Here is a 27,985-nt window from a genome sequence, read left to right on the forward strand (position 1 = left end):
CATTCTCTCTTTCTCAACTCTCTTTTACTCTCTCTCCCTCTAAACCTACTCGTTCCCTCTCTCTCCCTATCTCTCATTCAACTCTCTTTTACTCTCTCTCTCTCTCAAACCCTCTCTCTATCTTGCTCTCTCTCAATTCTCTTTTACTCTCTCTCTCTCTTCACTTCCTGTGTTCCAAACACAGACCTGTGTCTAAACAAAAAATTGTCCCAAAAATCAAATATAGATTTATTTCACAAAAGTGTTCCCAGAACATATACAGCCTTAACAATTAGAGCAAAATGAATGGGAATAATTGATGTTGTTAAGGGGTGGAGAAGTGTATGTTTGATTGTGCTTGCGTGCATCCGTGCGTATGTGCGTGCGTATATACCTGCGTGCATATGTTTGTGCGTACATTTTGGCATCTCTGGTGAAATGATATCAGAGTGATCACTCCACTTTCTCAGATTGGGATTCTAGACTGTTTCCTCAGACTGGACTGGTTGGACTGGTAGGGCTGTGACCAGAAAGGCTGTGACCAGTAGGGCTGTGGTCATTAGGGCTGTGACCAGGGCTGCTGTAATAGTGTCCCTGGGACCACCAGAGCTGTATGACCAGAGTTCTGGTACCATAACAGTGTCCCTCCAGCGGTGCTATAATCAGACCCTCCAGTCATCAGACACTGATCTGCACTGACATGCATCGATGAGATAGGGACCAGCCTAATGGTGACTGACACACGTATTGTAGTCACACACACACACACACACACACAAGTACGGATATGAGCAAGTGGGCCAGGGAACACCCTACTTTTCAAACACGTAAATGTTTCATCCACAGAGAGAGGAGACAGAGAACAGGGAAGCAGTGACAACCTGTGACAGATTACCACACAATCAGCGAATACACAACATATCTGTGTGTATGTGTGTTATGTTTTGAACCTGTAGTCTCCTGCCCTGCTACCCTACCAGGGGACTCTTGGGTAGAGGTGTGTGGGGGGGAGAGGTTTGAGTAAGGGGGATGCAGGCGAGGTGAGGGTGAGTAAGAGATGAGTCAACTGCCCTCAGCTATAAGAGAAGCCCTGATGGAGCCTGGGAGTGACACACACACAAACCCTCAGAGGTAAGATACACTCTCCTCTACACTTCCTTTTTTCACTCTCTCCATCTTACCTCTATCATTCTCTATAACACTTTCATTCTTTCTCTGTCTATTATCCTTTCTCATTTCTCTCTCTGTTGTGTTAGTATGTGCTACTGATATCATATGTATAGATTTGAGCAGGTGATGTGGTTAAACTTTATCTTGTCTGTACTGCATGGTTTGGTTTGATTGTCTTTCATGAAGTGGCGTTCCAGTTATTTTAAATAAACTTTTTACTTAAAAAAAAAAGTTCCTTTAAACTTTAGAGAACCTTTGAAAGGAAGCATGTGGAATATTCAGCAAGCCAAGTAGATCAGATAAACCTGATCGACTGATTTCTGTCTGTTTTCAGTAGGATGGGGGTAGTACAGTGAGTCTTATCTGTAGTCTATTTAGCAGAGTGCAGGCTGTTCTCTCTAAGTGGGGATTTCACCGCTGACCCTCTGCCAAATATTGATTTGTCTAAAACAAACATTCATCTCCAACCAAAACATTACATTGAAGTTTAGACTTTAAATATGATCAGATTTATATTATTCAAGTGGATAATTGTATGTGTGATCCACAACAGACCACAGTAGAACAACCTGCTTATGTATATATTCTCTCTTACAGGAGTGCCAGTGCTGTTCTTTATATAAACACAGAGAAACCACCAGGTTCTAGACACAAACCTGCACACATATTGACACAGGTACACACGTTCAGGCACATACACCCATTCCTCCAGACTACAGATATGGACTGCTCCATGGCCCTCCTGTTGTCCTCTCTGTTGGCTCTGTTCAGCGTGGGGGCGGGAGCTTCACTCTCATTGCATGTAGTGAGGACCAAGGTCAAAGACCTTGCTCAAACCATGGTGATTAGGATCAAAAAGGTAATCAACCAATCTATCAATCAGTCATCCAGTCAGTCAATCATTGGTGTACTGATTTATGCAGTATTTAGCTTGTTGATGAATTAAACAAAAAACAGCGTGTATAACCTACATTAATCGTATATTAATCACATTTCTCTCTTCCTCCAGCTGGATATATCTCCTAACCTGATCGAGGGCATGGACCCATTTCTCCCTGCGGCTGCAGTAGATCAGCATATAGAAAGCCTGCCTTCCATAGTGGAGACCATGGGGTTCTACCAGGACCTACTGCTCGTCCTAGACTGGGCAGACCTCAAACAGCTGGTGGAAGACACCTCCACTATGAGGGGTCTGCTGGAGAACTGGATGATATCACGCTGCCCAGGCCGCCAACAGAAACAGACAGGAGAGGGAGGGCTGTCAGAGGCTCTGAAAGACACTACCAGGAAGTATGGTCTGAGTGTGGGTCCAGTTGCGCTAAACAGACTCAAGGGCTACCTTGGTCGGTTACTACTGAACCTGGATCAGCTGAATTACTGTTACTAATGTTGACAATCACTGAGCAACTGTACTCAGATCAGTTTGTGCCATGCTGAACAACTGTTACTGACAGTGACTGTCACTGAGTAACTGAACTATGATCAACTCGTGATCTGCTGAAATCCTAGAATGAGTTGAAGCAAGACTGGACAGTGGGGTCATGGTGTCTGAAGATTCTCCTAAATGTAGGTCATCCCACTGTCACCATCTCCTGCTAAGTTAAGACATTTTATATTGTATTATTTAAACAAAAGACTGTATCTTTATTTATATTTATTTCTATCAAGAAGAGAAAAAATAAGCAGCTTTGTTTTGTAGCATTATACACCCCTCAGTCAGTGGCACAGGGGGAAGTGTTTACTAAGTATTGAATCCGCTGTATTGCAGAATGTACACACACACACACACACGTTGAGTAATGCTGTCTGCTCCAGGGAGGACTAGACTGCATGTGTGTAGTGATGTCATCATACTCACAGAGAGGTTTTCCTGAAAGCTAAGACAGCCTCTGCCAGGAAACCAGATGTTTTGATGTTAGAGCAGTGACAGAGAGGGAAGGTGGGGGAGAGAGGGGGGGCGAGATCAGTTCTCAATGACATTCCAAGATGGATTCTCAATGACAACGTTACATTGCATTCAGATTGAAATACATTGTATAGAACACATGATTGTCTATCCTGAAGAGCAGTGAGTCATGTCAGCTCTATTTCATTACAATTCTATATACAAGGTTCTGAATATGATTCCTCACTGAACACATCCCAACTCATTCTCTTCTTGACACTATAAGCACTTATGCCAGCAACATACCATCATACATCCCACTGTTGGCTTGCCAATGAAGCTAAGCAGGGTTGGTCCTGGTGGGTTGCTGGATGAGAGACCAGATGCTGATGGAAGTGGTGATGGAGGGCCAGTAGGAGGCACTCTTTCCTCTGATCTGAAAAAAAGATCCCAGGGCAGTGATAGGGGACATTGTCATGTGTAGGGTCCATCTATTGGATGGGATGTTAAACAGGTGTCCTGACTATCTGTGGTCAGTAATAGATCCCATAGTACTTACTGTAAGAGTAGGGGTCTTAACCCTGGGGGTCCTGGCTAAATTCCCAATCTGGCTGTCTAATATGCCATCTAATCATCCCCAGCTTCTAATTGTCTCATTCCTCTCCCCTATAATTATTCCCCAGGTTGTTGCTGTAAATGAGAATGTGTGCTGAGTCAACTCACCTGGTAAAACAAAATGATTTATACTGTAATATATTTTTGGTACATTTTAATCTATTTAATCTTGGATGATATGCAAAGTCTATTTAATAAAATGCTCTCCTTTTCTATTATTCTGTTTTTATCAGTCTTCCTTCATCAAATGAATGGGGCCCGACATAGGGCCCGACATAGGGCCCGACATAGGGCCTGATCCTACACACTTCTCAGCAGTTGGTATTCAGACTTACCTTATGCAGCTGAGTAAATGGCTTTGCATGCGTGGTTCCCTTGAGCGCGCTGAATACATTTGATTAAACAGCTGAAAACCCTCTCACTTGCTGGCCAACAGATGTTCTCTTGGAGTTTTCATTCAATAGGGTTTTCTTTACATTTATCTAAAGCCATCCCTTTAAATTTAGTGTACATTCAATTAGAATTTTCTCGACAAACTCACTGGAACATATGGAGAGTATTATCCAGAACATTAAAGATCAGTGAAAGAAATCCATGTAAATACACATTTTTACCTCCTTTTCAGCATCAATTGGTAGATTTTAAAATACTGTGATCTTGTAGATTATTTAGGGTTAAGAAAGTATTTATGAATAATAGGTTTTTTAAATAGGTTTTGAGAGACCATACGCACAAAATATATTGATGAATGAAAAAACGTATCCTGAAATGTTTCATATTCCATGAAATATTGGAAGGTGGGAAAACTGTACAATATGGTCCTATAAATCTACCCTAATAATCCTCACTAATCATGAAACTGTGATGACAATGGTCCAGTCTAAAGTGAACTGTGCTCCAGGCTCCAGGTTTAAACTGTAACACAACTGTGGGAAGCAGTGGAGTCAACATGGGCCAGCATCCCTGTGGAACGCTTTCAACACCTTGTAGTATAACGATACAGGTGGAGACCCAGATGCAGACACAGGAGGCAGATGGTTAGTCTCTGATATTTATTATAATTCAAGGGGCAGGCTAGAGACATTTCGTGGACAGGCAAAAGATCATAAACCAGGTCAGAGTCCAGGAGGTAGAGTGGCAGGCAGGTTCAAGGTCAGGGCAGGCAGAATGGTCAGGCAGGTGGGCTCAGAGTCAAGGCTGGCAAGGGTCAAAACAAAGAGAAACGGAGATAAGGAAAAAGCAGGAGCACTGAAAAACCACGCTGGTTGACTTGACAAGACAAGACGAACTGGCAAAGGAAAAACAGAGAACACAGGAATAAATACCCAGAGACTAATGGGGAAACAGGTGACAACTGGAGATGTGTGGAGACAATCACAAAGACTGGTGAAACAGATCAGGGTGTGTCCTGACGAATTGAGGCTGTTCTGAGGGCAAAGGGCATGCAACTAAATATTAGGAAGGTGTTCCTATTGTTTTGTACACTCAGCATATTAGGAAATAATTAAGACTAGGCAAAGTGATCGTGTAATGCAAAAATTCAATTAAAGTACGTCTTGACGTTGGCCTGGGGGGTAGGTTATGACAGTCATAAATATTTTTAACCTTTATTTAACTAGGCAAGTCAGTTAAAACCTCTTAAGACTAAGTGAGATGCCTGCGTCTCACTTAGCCAACAGGAAATGCAAATGCGCAACGCCAAATGCTAATAGTACTCGCTAAAACTCAAACTTTCATTAAAACACACATGCAGGGTACTCAATTAAAGCTACACTCGTTGTGAATCTAGCCAACATGTCAGATTTTTAAAATGCTTTTCGGCGAAAGCATGAGAAGCTATTATCTGAGGCATGCAACCCCCCAAAATACCTGTAGGGAACGTAAACAAAATAATTAGCGTAGCCGGCGCTACACAAAACGCAGAAATAAAATATAAAACATTCATTACCTTTGACGAGCTTCTTTGTTGGCACTCCTATATGTCCCATAAACATCACAATTGGGTCTTTTTTCGATTAAATCCATCCATGTATACCCAAAATGTCCATTTATGAAGCCCGTCTGATCTAGGAAAAAGCAGCTTTACAAAACGCAATGTAATTTTTTTAAATTAAAAAAGTTGCCGATAAACTTTGACAAAACACTTCAAACTACTTTTTGTAAACCAACTTTAGGTATTAGTAAACGTTAATAATCGATCAAATTGATCACGGGGCGATCTGTATTCAATAGCAGCAAGTCTTGAAATGATGGTCCATTTTGTGTACTCGATAACAGGAAGTGCCTATTTCTCATCTCACCAAGGATTAACTTCAAACCAATTGACAGTACTGGCGACATCGTGTGGAAGCTGTAGGCATTGTAAACTGGTCGCTATCTATTTTCCCTTGCCATAGACAATACAGACAACTGGCGGAAGGATATATATTTTTTGTGAACAGTTTTCCTTGGGCTTTTGCCTGCTCCACACGTTCTGAGACTATCACAGTGCAGGTGCATTTATACGGAGACTTGATTACACACAGGTGGATTGTATTTATCATCATTAGTCATTTAGGTCAACATTGGATCATTCAGAGATCCTCACTGAACTTCTGGTGAGAGTTTGCTGCACTGAAAGTAAAGGGGCTGAATAATTTTGCACGCCCAATTTTTCAGTTTTTGATTTGTTAAAAAAGTTTGAAATATCCAATAAATGTCGTTCCACTTCATGATTGTGTCCCACTTGTTGTTGATTCTTCACAAAAAAATACAGTTTTATATCTTTATGTTTGAAGCCTGAAATGTGGCAAAAGGTCGCAAAGTTCAAGGGGGCCGAATACTTTCGCAAGGCACTGTATATATCACTGAGTTAATAAAGCAACGTAAAAAAAACAAAAAAGAGACCGTGTTTGTGAGTAAGGCAGCTCCAAAATGCTTTCTGTGGTGGGGCAAGCCAGCAGAATACACGGAGCGTTGCGCCGTGATTGGCTCAGTGTTCTGTCATTCATGGGGACACTATGTCATACGTCACCGCCAGGGTAGAGCTCGAAAATTCAAGCCCGTTGGGTCCTGCCATAGAGTTACATTACAAGTGCCCATCCGAGAAGGCTCAATGTTATTGGCCATATATAAAATGCAGTCAAATCACGTTATATCTAGAGTAGCTTTCTTAAATAGCAGTCATCATGAATCAAGTCGACAATCTACTGGCAAATCCTTTTTAATCCTTGTCATATAAAGAGAAATAATGAAGAGAAATTATAGATAAAACGTATCTGTGCTCATTGGCCATAAACATTACACAACAAGTTGGAAATCGTAAATTCAACAATGAGTGATTTGGAAGGAATCAGTGGCTAACTGCAAGCATTGCAAAGCAATCATTAGCCTGCTATTCAGTGGATGGATTTGTGGTCCCAAGACTAAATCGGGAACATGCTTTTGTTACTTCTAGGTTAGCCCGACATAAACTTCAGTTAGTGCTAAATACGGCTGCTAGAATCCTGACTAGAACCAAAAAATTTGATCATATTACTCCAGTGCTAGCCTGCTACAATCTGACAACCATGTTATGACTTGACGTGTCTCTCTGCAGCCTTGTCAAGGCAAGGGTTGACTGACTTCCTGTCAAGGCAAGGGTTGATTTCAAGATTTTACTGCTAACCTACAAAGCATCGTAGGCATCGTAAGCATCGACATAAACTTCAGTTAGTGCTAAATACGGCTGCTAGAATCCTGACTAGAACCAAAAAATTTGATCATATTACTCCAGTGCTAGCCTCCCTACACTGACTTCCTGTCAAGGCAAGGGTTGATTTCAAGATTTTACTGCTAACCTACAAAGCATTACATAGGCTTGCTCCTATCTATCTCTCTGATTTGGTCCTGCCGTATATACCTACACGTCACAAGACGCAGGCCTCCTAATTGTCCCTAGAATTTCTAAGCAAACAGCTGGAGGCAGGACTTTCTCCTGATAGAGCACAATATTTTATGGAATGGTCTGCCTACACATGTGAGGGGTCTCAACCTTTAAGTCTTTACTGAAGATTCACCTCTTCAGTGGGCCATATGATTGAGTGTAGTCTGGCCCAGGAGTGTGAAGGTGAACGGAAAGGCACTGGAGCAACGAACCGCCCTTGCTGTCTCTGCCTGGCCGGTTCCCCTCTTTCCACTGGGATTCTCTGCCTCTAACCCTATTACAGGGGCTGAGTCACTGGCTTACTGGTGCTCTTTCTTTTCCCTAGGAGGGGTGCGTCACTTGAGTGGGTTGAGTCACTGATGTGATCTTCCTGTCTGGGTTGGCGCCCCCCTTGGGTTGTGCCATGGCGGAGATCTTTGTGGGCTATACTCAGCCTTGTCTCAGGATGGTAAGTTGGTGGTTGAAGATATCCCTCTAGTGGTGTGGGGGCTGTGCTTTGGCAAAGTGGATGGGGTTATATCCTTCCTGTTAGGCCCTGTTCGGGGGTATCATCGGATGGGGCCACAGTGTCTCCTGACCCCTCCTGTCTCAGCCTCCAGTATTTATGCTGCAGTAGTTTACGTGTCGGGGTGCTAGGGGCAGTATGTTATATCTGGAGTACTTCTCCTGTCTTATCCGGTGGCCTGTGTGAATTTAAGTATGCTCTCTCTAATTCTCTCTTTCTCTCTTTCTCTCGGTGGACCTGAGCCCTAGGACCATGCCTCAGGACTACCTGGCATGATGACTCCTTGCTGTCCCCACTCCACCTGGCCGTGCTGCTGCTCCAGTTTCAACTGTTTTGCCTGTGATTATTATTATTTGACCATGCTGGTCATTTATGAACATTTGAACATCTTGGCCATGTTCTGTTATCTCCACCGGGCAAAGCCAGAAGAGGACTGGCCATCCCTCATAGCCTAGTTCCTCTCTAGGTTTCTTCCTAGGTTTTGGCCTTTCTATGGAGTTTTTCCTGGCCGCCGTGCTTCTACACCTGCATTGCTTGCTGTTTGGGGTTTTAGGCTGGGTTTCTGTACAGCACTTTGAGATATCAGCTGATGTACGAAGGGCTATATAAATACATTTGATTTGACTTGTACAGGGAGAACACTGTAAGTACGGCCCATGTTCTGAATTCTATCACTGTACATTTCAAAAGTACTGAACAAATAGTTATATTGACTACGTCCGTCCTAGCTCACTCATTAATGTCTTAATCAAATTACAGATTGCCTCTTAGCTGCTGGTCATCCCATTATGACATCGTTTTTACATCTCAATTGTCGGTAGAAACCACATTTGTTTAAGCAAGTCAGCCATATTTTCTTAAAAGGCAGTAAATGAGGCAGAATGAACAGTTTCACTGCCAGACAAGGCTCTGCTAATAGTCAGGTGTAGCAGTGGAAAGGTGTTGGGACTGCTGTTGGGACTCTGCAGTTGGGACAACTTTATGTAGGCCCTAACAGTTTGTGGGCACCTTTTGTCACCGTTATAGTGCAAATAATGTATTGTTTAGTGTTGTGTTGTGTATTGGCTTTGCTGGCACGCAACCCACTTTTTTTTTTTGTCCCACCAAGATTTGCATGCTAAAATCACCACTGAGTGACAAAGTCTGTTTACTTCTGTGGCAGTTTCATTTGTCTGTGATGCCTGACTGGCTTGGGTGTCTGTGGTCTTTGTGGTGATCCCTCACAGATAGTCTCTGGTTTGGACTCTATGGCATAGTTTTTACATGCTGTATCCCATTTTCCGGGCAGAAGTTCTGGAACTGGGATGACATGTACTGTGGGCCACAATCAGGTCGATTGTTAATGGTAGACCATGATGACTAAAAATAGTCTCCAGACTATTAATCACCTTTTCTGCAGTTGTAGATTGCATGATATAATATTCATAATATCTGCTGTATTATTATACAACTATTAGTTTTGAGTGTAGTGGACCCAATCGATCAGTGGCGATGTCCTGCCACGGCCCATCAGGCAGCGCTGTGGGTCTCAGCGGTTCTGGCATATCTGGTCGTGCTACAATCTGACAACCATGTTATGACTTGACGTGTCTCTCTGCAGCCTTGTCCATGCCCGGCCACCATACTTTACTCCTGAGATGTTGTTTTGTGCCTACAGTGCCCCAATGTCCCTGGTGAGCGAAGGCTAGAGACCACGACTGTGGCAAAACAATGCGTGTTCCCCTTAGGATTAATTGTCCGATAACAGACAGTTAATTTGCTATAACACCCACTCTGAATAGAATTTCTCGCCTCTCTTAGCTCCTCATCTGTAGCTGAAGCTTCCTCCACTTCCCAAATCAAATGTTATTTGTCAAAGGCGCCGAACACACCAGGTTTAGACCTTACTGTGGAATACTTACTAACAAGCCCTTAACCAACAATGCAGCTTTAAGAAAAATAAGTGTTAAGTAAAAAATAGATAACTATTTTTTTTTAAACAAATAATTAAAGAGCAGCAGTAAAATAACAATAGCAAGGCTATACACAGGGGGTACCAGTACAGAATCAATGTGCGGGGGCACCGGTTAGTCGAGGTAATATGTACATGTAGGTAGAGTTAAAGTGACTATGCATAGAAAATAAACAGAGTGTAGCAGCATCATAAAAGATGGGGGTGTAAATAGTCTGGGTAGCCATTTGATTAGCTGTTCAGGAGTCTTATGGCTTGGGGGTAGAAGCTGTTAAGAAGCCTTTTGGACCTCGACTTAGCGCTCCGGTACAGCGTGCCGTGCGTTAGCTGAGAGAAAAGTCTATGACTATGGTGGCTGGAGTCTGACCATTTTTAGGGCTTTCCTCTGACACCGCCTGGTGTAGAGGTCCTGGATGGCAGGAAGCTTGGCCCCAGTGATGTACTGGGTCATACACACTGCCCTCTGTTGTGCCTTACAGTCAGAGGCCTAGCAGTTGCCATACCAGGCAGTGACACAACCAGTCAGGATGCTCTCGATGGTGCAGCTGTAGAACTTTTTGAGAATCTGAGGACCCGTGCCAAATCTTTTCAGTCTCCTGAGGGAGAATAGGCTTTGTTGTGCCCTCTTCACGACTGTCTTGGTGTGTTTGCATCATGATAGTTTGTTGTTGATGTGGACACCAAGGAACTTGAAGCTCTCAACCTGCTCCACTACAGCCCTGTCGATGAGAATGGAGGCGTGCTCGGGCCTCCTTTTGCTCTCTCTAATACTTTCTTTCGGAGGACCTGAGCCCTTGGACCATGCCTCAGGACAACATGGCTTGATGGCTTCTTGCCGTCCCCAGTCCACCTGGCCGTACTGCTGCTCCAGTTTCAACTGTGCTGCCTGCAGCTATGGAACCCTGACCTGTTCACCGGACGTGCTACCTGTCCCAGACCTGCTGTTTTCAACTCTCTAGAGACAGCAGGGGCAGTAGAAATACTCTGAATGATTGGCTATGAAAAGCCAACTGACATTTACTCCTGAGATGCTGACCTGTTGCACTCTCGACAACCACTGTGATTATTATTATTTGACCCTGATGGTCATCTATGAACATTTGAACATCTTGGCCATGTTCTGTTATAATCTCCACCCGGCCCAGCCAGAAGAGGACTGGCCACCCCTCAGAGCCTGGTTCCTCTCTAGGTTTCTTCCTAGGTTCTGGCCTTTCTAGGGAGTTTTTCCTAGCCACCGTGCTTCTATAACAGCATTGCTTGCCGTTTGGGGTTTTGTACAGCACTTTGTGACATCAGCTGATGTAAGAAGGGCTTTACAAATTAATTTGAAATACATTTAAACTCAGTTTCACCGTTCCTGACATTTAATCCTAGTAAAAATTCCCTGTTTTAGGTCAGATAGGATCACCACTTTATTTTAAGAATGTGAAATGTCAGAATAATAATAGAGAGAATAATTTATTCAGCTTTTATTTCTTTCATCACCATTCCCAGTGGGTCAGAAGTTTACTTACATACACTTAATTAGCATTTGGTAGCATTGTCTTTAAAATGTTTCTCGGGTCAAACATTTTAGGTAGCCTTCCACAAGCTTCTCACAATAAGTTGGGTGAATTTTGGCCCATTTCGCCTGACAGAGCTGGTGTAACTGAGTCAGGTTTGTAGGCCTCCTTGCTCGCACACGCTTGTTTAGTTCGGGCCACAAATTTTCTATAGAATTGCGGTCAGGGCTTTGTGATGGCCACTCCAACACCTTGACTTTGTTATCCTTAAGCCATTTTGCCACAACTTTGGAAGTATGCTTGGGGTCATTGTTCATTTGGAAGACCCATTTGCAACCAAGCTTTAACTTTAACTGATGTCTTGAGATGTTGCTTCAATATATCCACATACTTTTCCTTGCTCATGATGCCATCTATTTTGTGAACTGCACCAGTCCCTCCTGCAACAAAGCACCCCCACAACATGATACTGCCACCCCCGTGCTTCACAGTTGGAATGTGGTTCTTAGGCTTGCAACCCTCCCCCTTTTTCTTCCAAACATGATGGTCATTATGGCCAAACAGTTCTATTTTTGTTTCATCAGACCAGAGGACATTTCTCCAAAAAGTACGATCTTTGTCCCCATGACATCATTTTCTGGAATTTTCCAAGCTGTTTAAAGGCAAAGTCAACTTAGTGTATGTAAACTTCTGACCAACTGGAATTGTGATACAGTGAATTATAAGTGAAATAATCTGTCTGTAAACAATTGTTGGAAAAATTACTTGTCATGCACAACGTAAATGTCCTAACCAACTTGCCGAAACTAGAGTTTGTTAACAAGAAATTTGTGGAGTGGTTGAAAAACAAGTTTTAATGACTCCAACCTAGGTGCATGTAAACATCCGACTTCAACTGTACTAGATAAAGAATGCACAAGTATTATTTCTCACACAAGGTTTTTGTTGCCTACACAAACTTCCCTTTTTTATATGTTTGGTTGTAGGCCCACCACTTTTAACAACAATTCTGAATATTCTGTAGGTTTTCACAATTCCTGTGAACCATCAAGTCTGCCAGCAGGTTTCCAGCCTCAGGCTGGAGAAGGGAAAGCAAATTGTGAACATGAGCAATTGATTCTGGAATGTCTCAAACTCAGATGTAGACATAGATCAGGGATGGCAACTCCTGTTCTCTGGTGCCTGATTGATATCATACTTTCCCCCAGCCCTGTAACTAATCACACCAGATTAAACTAATTGCATTCTATACTGAAGACCATGATAAGTTGATTATTGGAGTCAGGTGTGTTAGCTGGGGCTGGGGAAAAGGTGACACCAATCAGGCTGCCCAATGATTTGTTTAATTGTTGGACAAGGAGGTTATTAGGCAGTGTGAATGTGTCCAATCATTCAATATAATGTCACGTTACAGTCTCATACACGCAAGACATGTATATTTTGGTCTAATTTGTTATTCGATAGCTAAAACTTTATTCTTGACCAGCTAGGGGAAACAATGATGGAACAGACATGGTCAAAAGTACTTATAGATAGTCTGTGCGTAACGATCTGATTTTGCGCCAATACTCGATAATGGTTGGGCTAGAAACACAGGCTTGCCAGGCATTGATGTCGATTAATTACGGTCATGACAGAAAAAGAGTCATATCTGTTCAAATATATTTTCTAGAGTTTAGAGGTCAAGTAATGATGCCCAGTTCAGAAATAACAGTTGACATGAAAAGATACGTAACTTTCAAAATACAGAAATCATCCCTGTATGATGTGTTTTGCTTCACACGGGATGATTTTTGTATTTTGAAAGTTACTTTTGGTCATGTAGTGTATGTCTGTGGACACCTGCTCGTCTAACATCTCATTCCACAATCATGGGAATGAATTTGGAGTTGCTCCCCCGCCTTTGCTGCTACAAACAGCCCCCACTCTTCTGGGAAGGCTTTCCACTAGATGTTGGAACATTGCTGCGAGGACTTGCTTCCATTCAAGTTGGGCACTGATGTTGGGCGAAGTACGCTTGGCTCGCAGTCGGTGTTCCAATTCATCCCCGAGGTGTTCAATGGTTTGAGGTTAGGGCTCTGTGCAGGCCAGTCAAGTCCTTCCACACCGGTCTCTACAAACAATTTCTGTATGGACCTTGCTTTGTGCACAGGGGCATTGTCAAGCTGAAACAGGAAAGGGCCTTCCCCAAACTGTTGCCACAAAGTTGGAAGCACAGAATTGGTCTCGAACATCATTGTATGCCGTAACGTTAATAAGATTGCCATTCAATGGAACAAATGGACCTCGACCAAACCATGATATTTTACGAACTGACTTGTTGTAAAGGTGCATCCTATGACTGTGCCACATTGAAAGTCACTAAGCTCTTCAGTAAGGCCATTCTAATGCCAGCGTTTGTCTATGGAGATTGCATGGCTGTGTTCTTGATTGTATACACCTGTCAGCAAAGGTGTGGCTGAAAAGTCTAATTAAGGGATGTCAACTTACTTTTGTATATGTAGTGCATCTTAAACTTGATTGCTGATAAGCAAAACATTTTGGGTCTATGTCAACAATGGCCTAATGAAACAAATAGCAAAATATATTTTTTAGGTGTTGTTTTCCTTTAAGTTAAAGAATACAGAGAAAAGTACATAAAATAAGGAATTACCTTCCATTTACAGGCGCTTAACGTGGGTCGGAATTTCCCCTCGACTAGGCCAGTGCGTGGGTAAGAAGAACAGGGTCAGCAAACATTACCAAATATGCAATCAACATTGTGGGTGTGACAGTGTTTCTACAATCCAACATTTCCCAAACTCTAGAAACTGGTCTGAGGTAGAACATTACCTTGATCAAAGAGGAACATTTATTGAACACACCAATACCTTTACACAGAGTACATCAACATGTTCAGAAATGGGTGCCTGGGGGGGTAGATGTATATCAAACTTTACACATGAACATTGTGTGGGTGTTTCCAAAATGTATCGATACATTAACATTTTCTTATATCACAGATGACCACTTAACATATGAAATATAGAGAAACTAAAACTGTCTCCGTCTTTGCAAGTTCTTTAATAAAAATGTCAGTCATTTACATTTCTCAAATCTCTGATATTCTTTACATTATTATTCACCAATAGTTTACATGAACATAAAGCAAAGTAGAGTAAAACATCAGCATCTGTTCTGAACATTGTTTGTCGTACTAAACAAACCCACACATTGTTTTTTTAACACTGCTTCAAACCTCTGTCAGAGTTAATTCAGGAAGTGACTACTCGGACACCCCACCTTTTACCACTGTGATGGCACACCACAAGTTGTGTATAACGTGAGGACACAGACATACACGGACAGTAATATGCAGGACTCTATTCTACACAGTTCATGGGTGAATGTTACACCAACATTTCAACCATCATAAATCTTTGTTTCAAAATGTAAAATCTTTGTTTCAAAAAATGGCATCTCACACACTTAACTGTTGAACCACTTGTTCTTCTTGATGGTTGCAGTCTTGTTGCCGCCCATCAGTTTCCTCTTGTATTGTTCAATTGTCAAAGCGGTCATCCTCTCGGCTCCTAACCCGCCTCTTGGCCCCTAAGGTGCTCTGGAAAACCAATGAAGACAGTTGAATGTACTACATGATCCTGGGGCCACGACATGCAGACATGGGTAATGTTTGTGTGTGTTTGTGTGCATACCTGTGTAGGTTTCTCCAGTGACGTTCCTCCCTGTCCTGCTGGAACCGATCCTGGGCTTCTTAGGCTGAGCAGGCTTTCCCTTATCACGCACCCTGCAGGACCAAAATTAAACCATGTAGTATGGGTTACAATGTCATAGGTACAGTGTGTGTGTGTGTGTGTTACCTTATCTTTGGGCAACGGTGGGAGGGCAGGGATAGAACCTTCCTTCGTTTCTTTCCATCCTCCAGTTCTACGTGTTCTAGAACTGAGGTGGTCTGGAAGCCTGAGTACTGCCAGCCCTGCTTCTGGGCCTGTTGCTGGGTCTGAGCCTTGGCCTGTGGCTGGGGGGGATGTACTAGACGATAGAGAAGGAAATATCAGCGACAACCAAAAAGCAAAAAGAACACAGAAAACGAGGGAAATGTTAAAAATGACAAACATTTGCAGTTCCACCAGAATTGATGAGCTGTGTGTGTGTTATATTCAGGGTTAGGGCAGAAATGTAGAGCGTCATACCTCCATCCTTTCTGCCCTGACCGGATGGTGCCGACTGTGTCTGGGTCGTCGCTGACCACTCCTTGGTTACCATGTTACTCTGGGGTTTAGACACAACCTTCTGAGGTCCAAGCCTGCCTCCTGACTGTGGCTGCATCTTCCCTCTTCCCATAGGGCCACTCCCCTTAAAACGCTCCTGGAAACCATGGAGACAGGAAAATGTGTTACTCTTAATCTTAACCATAATCACACACCAACATAAACAGCAGAGAAGACACACCTTGACTTGTTGTCGCATTTCTTTAATCTTCAGCTTCCTTCCATCTTCAAGAGAGAACTCAACAATGGGTCTCTGTAGACAGACAACGTAAATCACTCAAGGAAAAAAACAACAACCTGTGAATAGTCTTCTCAATAACACATTCTCATCATTTAGGAAGACCGTCAATATTGATCAGATGCTGTAGGTTGCCAAACCAAATGTGTGTACGTGCAATTCAACATTCTCTTTACATTCCTCAGGAACAATAAACATTGATGACTAGGATGTTTGAGTCCAGGCGCAATATTGTTCAGAGATAAAATGAATGCAATTACTGACATCAGCTACTGAGAGCCAAAGACAACATCCTGAAACATAACCTGCCATTCACCCTCTCAAACACAGCTGCACTCTGTCGAGTACAAGGTTGAGGACATGCATACACACACACAGATAGATCAACAAAGACACAGCGCCACACAAACACACCTTGGTGTTTCCGTAGATGTCAGGGTTATTGTTGAGGTGTCGTAGTGTCTTCAGAGCGTGTTCATGATCTTGGAGCTGAAAAAAGCCGTAACCTAGCGACCGGCCTAACACCTGACCCCACTCTGGCTTCTTATCATACATCACCCTGCACTGGAGCTGGAGAGAGAAAGATAGTGAGAGAGGGGGCATACAGATAGAGATGGTGAGGAAAAGAAAGGGGAGCAAATGGTAAACAAAGAGACAATTGCGGAAAGAGGTTGTAAAGAGACAAATCAAAGGCCATTCAACATGGACAGGGCAGCTTTATAGGACAATACAGTGCCTTCAGAAAATATTCACACCCCTTTACTTTTTCCACATTTTCTTGTTACAAAGTGGGATTCAAATGGATTTCATGTCATTTTTTCCATCAACAATCTACACAAAATACTGAAATGTCAAAGAGGAAGAAAAAGTCTAACATTTGTATATAAAAAAAAACAGAAAAACCCAGTAATTAGATAAGTATTCAACCCCCTGAGTTGGTACATGTTAGAATCACCTTCGGCAGCGATTACAGTTGTGGATCTTTCTGGGTAAGTCTTGGAGAGCTTTCCACACCTGGATTGTGCAATTTTTTCCCATTATTATTTTAAAAATTCTGTCAAATTAGTTGTTGAGCATTGCTAGACATCCATAGTTTTTGGTAAATGATGTTTTAGGTTTTTGTCCTGTTGAAAGGTGAATTAATCTGCCAGTGTCTAGTGGAAAGCAGACTGAACCAGGTTTTCCTCTAGGATTTTGCCTGTGCTTAGCTCCATTCTGTTTATTTTTTATCCTGAAAAACTCTCCAGTCCTTAACGATTACAAATCATACCCATAACATGATTCAGCCACCACTATGCTTGAAAATATGGAAAATGGTACTCCGTAATGTATTGGATTGGATTTTCCCCCTAACATAACACTTTCTATTTAGGACAAAAAAGTGTATTGCTATGCACTATTACTTTGGTACCTTGTTGTAAACAGGCTGCATGTTTTGGAATATTTTTGTTCTGTACAGTGTTCCTTCTTTTCACTCTGTTGATTAGGTTAGCATTGTGGAGTAACTACAATGTTGTTGATACATCCTCAGTTTTCTCCTATCACAGGCATTAAACTCTGTTTTAAGTCACCATTGGCCTAATTGTTTTATCCATCTACCAATAGGTGCCCTTCTTTGTGAGGCATTGGAAAATCTCCCTGATCTATCTGGTTCAATCTGTTTGAAATTCACTGCTCTACTGAGGGACCTTACAGATCATTTTATATATGTGGGATACAGAGATGAGGTAGTCATTCAAAAATCATCACAGTGAGGCCATGCAACTTATTATGTGACTTGTTAAGCACATGTTTACTCCTGCACTTATTTAGGCTGGCCATAACAAAGGGGTTGAATACTTATTGGCAAGACTTTTCAGCTTTTTTAGCTTTTTTCAGCATTTTTTATTAATTTGTAAACATTTCTAAAAACATAATTACACTGACATGATGGGTGGGTCAATTTAATACATTTTGAACTCACTGAAAGTGACTGAAGAAGAGGAGGAAGAAGAAACCATTAGAACATAAAGTGAAGGGGGTGTGAATACTTTCTGAAGGCACTGTAGTGCCCCCTGGTGATCACTAATAGTTCACCCAGAGCATTTTTTATTTATTTTTTTAAATATATATTTTTTACATGTTTTTTTCCTTCACATTTTCAAACAGTCAATATATATTTTCCAACGGGGCTATACATTTGGGTGAGGTTTTTTTCTCATCTGAGTAGCCTCGTTTCACTGCCAAAGAAAATAAATTAAACCATCTAGTGTTCAGCGAAATAACAACACAATGTCAGATACAGGTAGCCTGGTCAAATAATTAACATCCAATCACATTAACCATTACCCTCTCGTGGGAATTCCACTAATGGTCCATATGTAGCCAAATGTTGCTTCTGCTCATGTTGGTATCTGTACTGATGGCGCAAAAGCCATGACAGGGAGACATAGTGGAGTGGTAACACGCCTGCAAGCAGTTGCTCCCGACGCCACTTGGGTACACTGCAGCATTCACCGAGAGTCTCTTGCTGCCAAGGGAATGCCTGACAGCTTGAATGACATTTTGAACACTACAGTGAAAATAGTTCACTTTGTTAACGCAAGGCCCCTGAAGTGTTGTGTATTTTCTGCACTATGCTTTTACAACATACAGAAGTACGCTGGTTATCAAGGGGCAAAGTATTGACACTTTTTTTTAAATTGAGAGACGAGCTTAATAAAGTTCTTTACTAACCATCATTTTCACTTGTCAGACCACTTGCACTATGACAAGTTTTTCACACGACTGGCGTATCTGGGTGATGTTTTTTCTCACCTGAATGATCAGAATCTAGGATTACAGGGACTCTCCGCAACTATATTCAATGTGCGGGGCAAAATTGAGGCTATAATTAAGAAGTTGGAGCACTTCCCTGTCTGCATTAACAAGGACAGCCCCAGTCTTTCCATCATTGTATGATTTTTTGTGTGCAAATGAACTCAAGCTTGCGTACAATGTCAAATGTGATATAGCGAAGCACCTGAGTGAGTTGGGTGCGAAATTACGCAGGTACTTTCCTGAAACAGATGACACAAACAACTGGATTCGTTATCACTTTCATGCCCTGCCCCCAGTCCACTTACCGATATCTGAACAAGAGACAGGGATGCAAACTGGTGAGAGCCCAAAAAGGTGACCATTTTTTGTTGCACTGAAACATGCTAAAAATCCCTGCTAGGGGGAAATGCAAGTTTTAACTAATTAAACAACAAAGAATATGATCTACATGATCCGTCTGTGGGTGTAAAAATAAAAAGTGGTTAATGTTGCATAGACTTTACTGCAAATGACACTCAAGTCTTGAGAAAAAAACAATCCACTAATATTGCAGTTAGCCATGACAGCCTTTTATAATAGAACGCTTGTGACCACAAACATCTAAAAATTCCACTTGGGGAAAAAACTTCTAAAGTAGAAATAGAATGAAACAAACAGGCATTCTATTTTTGCTCTATTATAGAGGCCACTATAGTAGACATTGGTCTGTGTACAAGGCTACATGTGTGCAAATATAACGTTCACCAAGTAAAAAAATGTCATAATCCCCCCTGACTCACACACATGGTACTGTCAAGTTCAACAAAAGCAATATCTTTGGGCTACACTGAAGGTTACTACACTGTAGAACAGATGTCCACAGGCAGAAAATGTACAATGTGCCAGCAGCAGAGTATGAGATCCTTTTGTTGGCACAATTGATCTCTCTCAGGCAGAGTACACCTGGAATACCCATTTGTATCCACTGGACTGAAAAAGTGAGAAAGAGGGAAAGTGTGTGGTGTTCCTTTCACCTCTATAGGTTTCTCTGGTTAACTTAGCTAACGGAGAATTCGATCCTGCTAGCAAGATAACATTACTTAAAATGCTAACAATACTTGTTCCACCACACTTCCTCCCTCACCTTAAAACTTCCAAATGCCAGTTGTTTTTCGGTTACAGCTCATGAAGAATGCTTCATCACCTTCTCACCCCTGTCTCCGTGGTCAGGCTTCTCACCTACCTCTTCGTTATCGTTCAGGAGTCAAGCTGATGTAAATGGAAAACTGCCTTTCTACTCTCTGCTGTCTTTCCAGAGCACCCACTGGTGCTGTAATTGGCAATTTGGTTGTCTCTTCTCTCTTTAGTCACCTGCTGCATTCTGCTGTTACGATTGGTTGAGCCTTGGATACAGCCAGTATTGCTCCAAACGCGCATCACTCGTTCGCTTACAGCCAGTAGTCTGATCCAAAGCCCCCCCCTCCCTACCAAACTTCTTGGATACAAGTCAGTATTGCTCCAAACGAGCATCACTCATTCGCTTACAGCCAGTAGTCTGATCTAAAGCCCCCCCTCCCTCCAAAACATTTCTCATCAGATCTACACAAATCACATAGGTCACCTATTTTGGATTCAAAACAGCGAATTTTGCCGAAAGGTGACGAGTTTGCATCCCTGAAGAGAGCCTCATCGACATTGCAACAAGCGGTTCTGCGAAAATGTAATTTAATCAGAAGCCACTGCCAGATTTCTGGATTGGGCTGCGCTCAGAGTATCCTGCCTTGGCAAATCTCACTGTTTAGACACTGATGCCCTTTTGCAACCACGTACCTATGTGAAATTGGATTCTCGGCCCTCACTAGCATGACAACTAAATACAGGCACAGACTGTGTGTGGAAAATTATTTAAGACAGACTCTCCAATACAACCCAATATTGCATAGTTATGTGCTTGAAAGGATGCACACCCTTGTAACATGTGGTGAGTTATTCACAATGTGTTATTAACAAATAAGGTTTTATATGTAAGATGGTTAAGAGCAAAAGTATTGATTATTATTATATTATTATTTGTGACCTGGTCTTATAAGAGCTCTTTGTCACTTCCCAAGAGCTGGGTTGTGACAAAAACTCACTCATTCTTATGTTTAATAAATGTATCGTATTGTGTGTGTGTGTGTGGCAGGCTTACAATGATGGCAAAAAACAACATTTGAGAGTGCGCTGAACCTGGTGCTAGAGGGGGTACCCAGCTGGAGGTTGAAGGTTTGAAAAGGTACGGGACTATAGAAAGTTTGGGAACCACTGACCCAGAGAGATGAGGACCTATTGACAGATTTGACTGGGATGGAAACAGCTATGGAAATGTGCTAGTAGTGTCTTACCTCGGTAATGAGGACCCCCTTGCCAGCTCCTGCAGCTTTCAGACAGAGTCCTAGTTGAGAGTCCTAGTTGTCCTAGTTGTTTGCTGTCTACAGACTTGGGCAGGTTGTGGACACACAAGCGGGTCTTGGTTACAAACACATTCATGTCCCGTAGCTTGGTCCTCTTCAGGTCCTCAAACTAACACAGAAGGAGAGTGTTAGCCTTCCTCAAAAAAACGCACACTGAGGACACAAGACCCAAGTTACCAACACACTGTGTTGTGATTGTAAGACAACGCTATGATGCTCTGATTGGTTAAAAAACAGGAAGTACTTACTCTGGTCCTCTTGGTCATGTCTGCTGCTGGAACACCCTCAGCTGCCTTAGTTCCTGCCCGTATCACTGAAAGAAAGAGGTATGAGATGGAGGGTAGGGGAGAAGAAAAGGGAGGAGAAGGTGGTGTAACTTACATCCCTCTCTAGCCAGGTAGAGGTTCCTGGTCCCTGTATGCGTTTTGACCTTCTTGTCCTTCAGTTTGACGGCATCCTCTCTGCTTACGATGTTCAGCTTCCTACCATCCACACAGATACCCCCGCTCTAAGACAGACAAACATGTTACCCCCAAACATACATTACAGCAACTCAGAGCTCATCAGAAGAGATGTACCTGTAGAAAATATGAGTAATATATCCTATTCTGTCTCACCTCTGACTCGTCCTCTGCGGCAGCAATGCATTTCTCTGCTGCTTCTTTAGACTTGAACTTGAACAAAGGCAATACCTGACCAGACAACAGAGCAACAACCATTACTAACCAACACAGTCATGATTCAATGTTAACATGTAGACATCCATTATCTGACTGGCATCACTTCAGGCCATTGTTTAAGTTTGGGCAGTGGACAGAGCTAAAGAGAGAATGAGGTTGTGTGAGAGACAGAGAGAGACAGAGACAGAGAGAGCCAGAGCCACAGCCAGAGTGAGCCAGAGAGAGCTAGAGTGAGCCAAAGAGAGCCAGAGTGAGCCAGAGCGAGCCAGAGAGAGCCAGCGCCAGAGCCAGAGAGTGCCAGAGCCAGAGAGAGAGCCAGAGCGAGCCAGAGCCAGAGAGAGTCAGAGCCAGAGAGAGTCAGAGCCAGAGAGAGCCAGAGCCAGAGAGAGCCAGAGCCAGAGAGAGCCAGAGCCAGAGAGAGCCAGAGCCAGAGAGAGCCAGAGCAACAGCCAGAGTGAGCCAGAGAGAGCCAGAGTGAGCCAGAGACAGCCAGAGTGAGCCAGAGACAGAGAGAGCCAGAGCCACAGCCGGAGTGAGCCAGAGAGAGCCAGAGACAGAGAGAGCCAGAGCCACAGCCAGAGTGAGCCAGAGAGAGCCAGAGTGAGCCAGAGAGAGCCAGAGAGAGCCAGAGAGAGCCAGAGACAGAGAGTGCCAGAGCCACAGCCAGAATGAGCCAGAGAGAGCCAGAGTGAGCCAGAGTGAGCCAGAGAGAGCCAGAGACAGAGAGAGACAGAGCCACAGCCAGAGTGAGCCAGAGAGAGACAGAGACAGAGAGAGCCAGAGCCACAGCCAGAGTGAGCCAGAGAGAGCCAGAGACAGAGAGAGCCAGAGCCACAGCCAGAGTGAGCCAGAGAGCCAGAGTGTTGGAGGGGTTCAAACAGAGGGCAACCTGGAACATACATACTGATATTTCATCAAGAGAAAAGACAACCGTTTCATACCAGAATCCTCACTGTCATCATCTTTATCGTCGTCTTCATCAGACCCAAGATCCCTTTTGTCGTCATCTGCCTCCTGAGACTCTGCATCGTCATTCTCCTCAACACCCTCCTCCTCTGATGGGGTGTCTGGATGCTGAGCTGACTTGGAGCTAACTTTGTAGAAAGAAGAACTATTAAACACAACACTTCAACAATATCCTGGCTGCAATACTCCAGTCCTCAGAACCAAAGACTGGCCAAAGAAGACCAATTTAGACATAAAATGGGTTGTTTGGATCCTGATTGGTTAACTGCCTGTTAACAGTTCAATTTGAATTATCAATGCAGATTCATTGTCCTACAGCCCAGCCAGGAAATCTATAAACTTAATCTCCCCTGGAAAAAGGTTGACACATTATTAACTCATTCTACTAGGCTAGCATTTGGTTTGCAACAGTTGGGGTTTGTCTAAATCTTGCTGCTTGCTTTTCCGACATGTGCAAAAACATTAGTTATTTTTGGCAATCTCCACCCTTCCATAGGAGAGAATAAACATGACTGACAATCTCTGAGCCAGACAAATACATTTATCAGGATCATTTTAATGGATATATCAAAAGAACGGGCAATAGAAACAAACATAAAACAAATGTCTGTTGTCATTTCAGCTGCTTGATTTGATTGTGTGTTAGCTTTAGTTGGCTAGCTAGCAAAGAAGTAGCAAGCCTGCATGGCAACCTTTTTTGCTTAGAATGTTTGGAATAGACAAAGCTTGTTTGGCTAGCTACTTCGGAATCTCAGAACTAACAACTGGCTTTTGCCCGGACTATATCGTCTGGTGGAAGGACGAAATTAAACAAATTTGCTCATTTTCATTTATGAAAACATGTCATTCATCTTTAAAAATATATGTTGGTAACCATTTTCAAAAAAATGAATGATAGTGAATAACACCCTCCTATGGGCTATTTCCCCTGACCCCCCGAGCTGTGTTGGGTCTTCGAACAGCCCATAGTCGGCATTTAATCACACGATAATCCCTAGGTTCTCATGCCTTATTTCTTAATTACATCAGGTCAAGGTCTACATCTTTACAGCCCATCTCAAACTGAGCACATGCAGAAATAGAGATAAAAAAGACAGCAAAAGCTCATACTTGTTCTTTTCTACTTCTTCCTCCTCCTCTTCAATCACTTTCAGGTGCCGGCTTCTCTGCTGTGACCTTTTCCACTTTCTTAGCTCCTGGCTGAGTAGCGACAAACTTGTCTTTAGCCACAGCCCAATCAATAGCTACCTGCCTTCCTGTAAAGGACAGAGGAGAGAACGACTTGATTGCAGCAGATGAAGCCACAGTAGACTGTTGAGATGTGCCTCATCTTTATCAGAGATATTCACAGGGCAGAAAAAGGTCTCACACACTGTTAAGAATGCTATTTTCTTATGATTATTCTCTATTGGAATTTGGCCTCTAGGTACCCTCTCTCAGGCCAGAGGTCACCGTAAAGCAGGCCTCAGTAAATGGTATCTGGGCCCCTGAACCATAACCATAGGTGTCCTTAAATGATTAAGATGTTTCAAATGTATAGTCTATTCAACCCCAAGGTCTCCACCTTGATCTAATGTTTTGGCACCGGGCACAGAAGGGTGAAACAACAAACCGATATGGTAAGAGTATTTAGATCAGCCCTTGTAAATTTTGCGCAAACCTCTTAGAGGAACATATGTCTTCACATATACATATGTCTGTCTCTGTCAATTCAACTTTTAATTAAGAAGTTGTTCCCCTTTTCAATTCCTAAACACACACACCAGGTTAAGGTGTCTCACCTTTGATATCCTTTAGGTTTATTGCGTTCAAGGGCTTTTCTGCCTCCAAGACATTCTTAAACTGGACAAACGCAAAGCCCCGCATCTTTCCTTCTGATGAAACACACACAGAAAGGTAAACAGAGTGAGGAATAGTCAGACACCAGATAGAAAACATGTTACTGACTCTGTAGTTGTCTTTGCGCAACTAAATCCACAAAGGCTCAACAGTGCTTAGTGTTGTTGGGTGGTGATTCTCTCAAGTTGAAGTCTGTACCTGGTTTAAGGGGATGTTAGCCTCCAGAACTGTCCCAAACTTGGCAAAGGTCTGCTTCAGATCATCCTCAGAGCACTGTGGGAACACAAGACAAACATTAACAACTAACTGCAGACAAAGCATCCTCGAACAAAGGGGAGGCCAAAGGAAAAGATTGTTTGTCTGTTAGTTATGCAAGGGTTGACTCGTAACCCACAATCCCCGCGGTTATATCAGCGGAGTGGGCAGGTTTAGGGCAATTAAATATTGTGTGGATGAAAGGCGGGTGGGTGGCGGGGAGGTTGAATAAAGAGAAAACAATGCATTAAAAATCCACAAATGTACACAGTGAACAAGACAATAGGAACAACTTCCTAATATTGAGTTTCACCCCCTTTTGCCCTCAGAACAGCCTCAATTAATTGGGACATGGACTCTACAAGGTTTCGAAAGCATTCCACAGTGATGCTGGCCCATGTTGACTCCAATGCTTCCCACAGTTTGTCAAGTTGGCTGGATGTCCTTTGGGTGGTGAACCATTCTTGATACACACGGGAAACTGTTGAGTGTGAAAAATCCAGCAGCGTTGCAGTTCTTGACACACTCAAACCAGTGCGGTTGGCACCTACTACCCTACCCCGTTCAAAGGCACTTAAATATTTTGTCTTGCCCATTCACCGTCTGAATGGCACACATACAGTGCCTTGCGAAAGTATTCGGCCCCCTTGAACTTTGCGACCTTTTGCCACATTTCAGGCTTCAAACATAAAGATATAAAACTGTATTTTTTTGTGAAGAATCAACAACAAGTGGGACACAATCATGAAGAGGAACGACATTTATTGGATATTTCAAACTTTTTTAACAAATCAAAAATAGAAAAATTGGGGTTGCGAAATTATTCAGCCCCTTTACTTTCAGTGCAGCAAACTCTCTCCAGAAGTTCAGTGAGGATCTCTGAATGATCCAATGTTGACCTAAATGACTAATCCACCTGTGTGTAATCAAGTCTCCGTATAAATGCACCTGCACTGTGATAGTCTCAGAGGTCCGTTAAAAGCGCAGAGAGCATCATGAAGAACAAGGAACACACCAGGCAGGTCCGAGATACTGTTGTGAAGAAGTTTAAAGCCGGATTTGGATACAAAAAGATTCCCCAAGCTTTAAACATCCCAAGGAGCACTGTGCAAGCGATAATATTGAAATGGAAGGAGTATCAGACCACTGCAAATCTACCAAGACCTGGCCGTCCCTCTAAACTTTCAGCTCATACAAGGAGAAGACTGATCAGAGATGCAGCCAAGAGGCCCATGATCGCTCTGGATGAACTGCAGAGATCTACAGCTGAGGTGGGAGACTCTGTCCATAGGACAACAATCAGTCGTATATTGCACAAATCTGGCCTTTATGGAAGAGTGGCAAGAAGAAAGCCATTTCTTAAAGATATCCATAAAAAGTGTTGTTTAAAGTTTGCCACAAGCCACCTGGGTGACACACCAAACATGTGGAAGAAGGTCCTCTGGTCAGATGAAATCAAAATTGAACTTTTTGGCAACAATGCAAAACGTTATGTTGCAAATTGTAATTTTATTCAGACATTCGGGAAAACGTATTTTTTTTTAAATCATAACATTTAAAACTATAAACGTGAAAATATACACAAAAAGACTCAAACATCAAAAAGTAGAAACAAAGACGAATAGAAACAAATTGTATATAAATACAAATAAAAAAGAGAATCGAATTATTTCACTATTACCCTATTAATAATATTATATATATACTATTACCCTATTAATAATATTATATATATACTATTACCCTATTGCTAACAAAAAATAAATACAACTAAATTGCACAAATTCTATATCACACAAATAGAATAACACACTTATAAAGAAGAGAGTCTGATTATATTATTGCACTTCAAAAACAAGAAACACACAAACTAAATTGCATTACTAAATGCATTTGTACCGTACAAAGTTAGAGGTGCACTATTTGATAGATTCCCCTGCTCCCCCTACTTCGGGCTTCCAGTGGGGAGACCGTGAGGTCAACCTACCCCTGCCCCATCTTGTATTTCTGAGTGGGAGACCTTCCCAGGCAGTAGCCCGCCTAGCTCACAAACTAGAATCAGGGCGCCCACTCCTACAGTCAATTGATCTACAGTCCCACACTGTGACATGATATCATTGAAGTGATGTGCAAATGAGCGATAGAAAATTGATTGCGCAAATGTCACCAGAATATTTTTTGGTGCATGCACCCCATGCTGCCCTGGGCGGCTGGCCATGTCGCCTGTGCCTAAATCCAACCCTGGGTGCAGGCCTCAGATTTGAACTTTATCACAGTGTCAGGCAGTTGTGGATGGGTTGTTAGCAATTGAGGGCAGGTGAAAAGCTGGCCCGCGCATCACTAGTGTGTCTGTGTGTCAAACCTTGAAACTGAGATTCCTGATGATTAGTCTGGCTTTCCTTCGGTTTTTCTTTAAAGCTCCTTGAGATTTATGGCATTTTTGTGAAACTGGTTCTTTTGGTGCTGTAGCTGTGTAGAAGACAAGACCACACATGTTTGATCCTCTAACTTCACCATAAGAAATGGAAGGTAGGCATCTAGCTAAGTAACAGCTAAGCATCCACATAAGCTTTTTATACCCGTTGGTCCCTTTTTCTTGTCATTTAGTTTCTTCTTGGCCACCGACAAGTTGATCTTCTGTTCATCATAGTCTTTCACCTCTCTAACCACGGGCTGTGCATCCTCCTACATGGAGTAGGTGACGTACCCAAACCCCCGAAATTTGTCTTCACCTGTAGGGACCATGTGTCAGAGTTGTCTTTTCACACATATTCTTTAATACTATTACAAATCAGGACATGGTCTGAATGACATTGAGATCAGCACAATTTTACAAAGATGACAAATGTCATGTAACTAGTAGCTGTTTCACCTTTTTCCTTGACAACAAAACAGTGCTTCACAGGTCCAATCTCAGAGAATATCTCCTCCAAGCGGTCGTTAGATGCATCTACTGGCAGACTCCAGACGAGAATTGTTAGGCCTGACATTGTT

General features: G+C 42.6%; 1 protein-coding gene and 1 pseudogene across 1 annotated transcript; one reads left to right on the plus strand and one right to left on the minus strand.

Annotated features, from left to right (window-relative positions):
• The first annotated feature begins 837 nt into the window (after window positions 1-837).
• On the plus strand, window positions 838-3,867 carry LOC109867751 (uncharacterized). Its single transcript, XM_020457027.2, has 3 exons — window positions 838-1,110; window positions 1,747-2,008; window positions 2,159-3,867. The coding sequence occupies exons 1-3, from the start codon at window positions 1,037-1,039 to the stop codon at window positions 2,534-2,536; spliced, it is 714 nt and encodes a 237-aa protein (XP_020312616.1). The 5' UTR covers window positions 838-1,036; the 3' UTR covers window positions 2,537-3,867.
• A 10,472-nt stretch (window positions 3,868-14,339) lies between these two features.
• On the minus strand, window positions 14,340-27,981 carry LOC109866962 (RNA-binding protein 28-like; annotated as a pseudogene).
• Window positions 27,982-27,985: the final 4 nt, after the last annotated feature.

The sequence above is a fragment of the Oncorhynchus kisutch genome, linkage group LG22 (genome assembly GCF_002021735.2).
Source record: "Oncorhynchus kisutch isolate 150728-3 linkage group LG22, Okis_V2, whole genome shotgun sequence".
Taxonomy (NCBI): domain Eukaryota; kingdom Metazoa; phylum Chordata; class Actinopteri; order Salmoniformes; family Salmonidae; genus Oncorhynchus; species Oncorhynchus kisutch.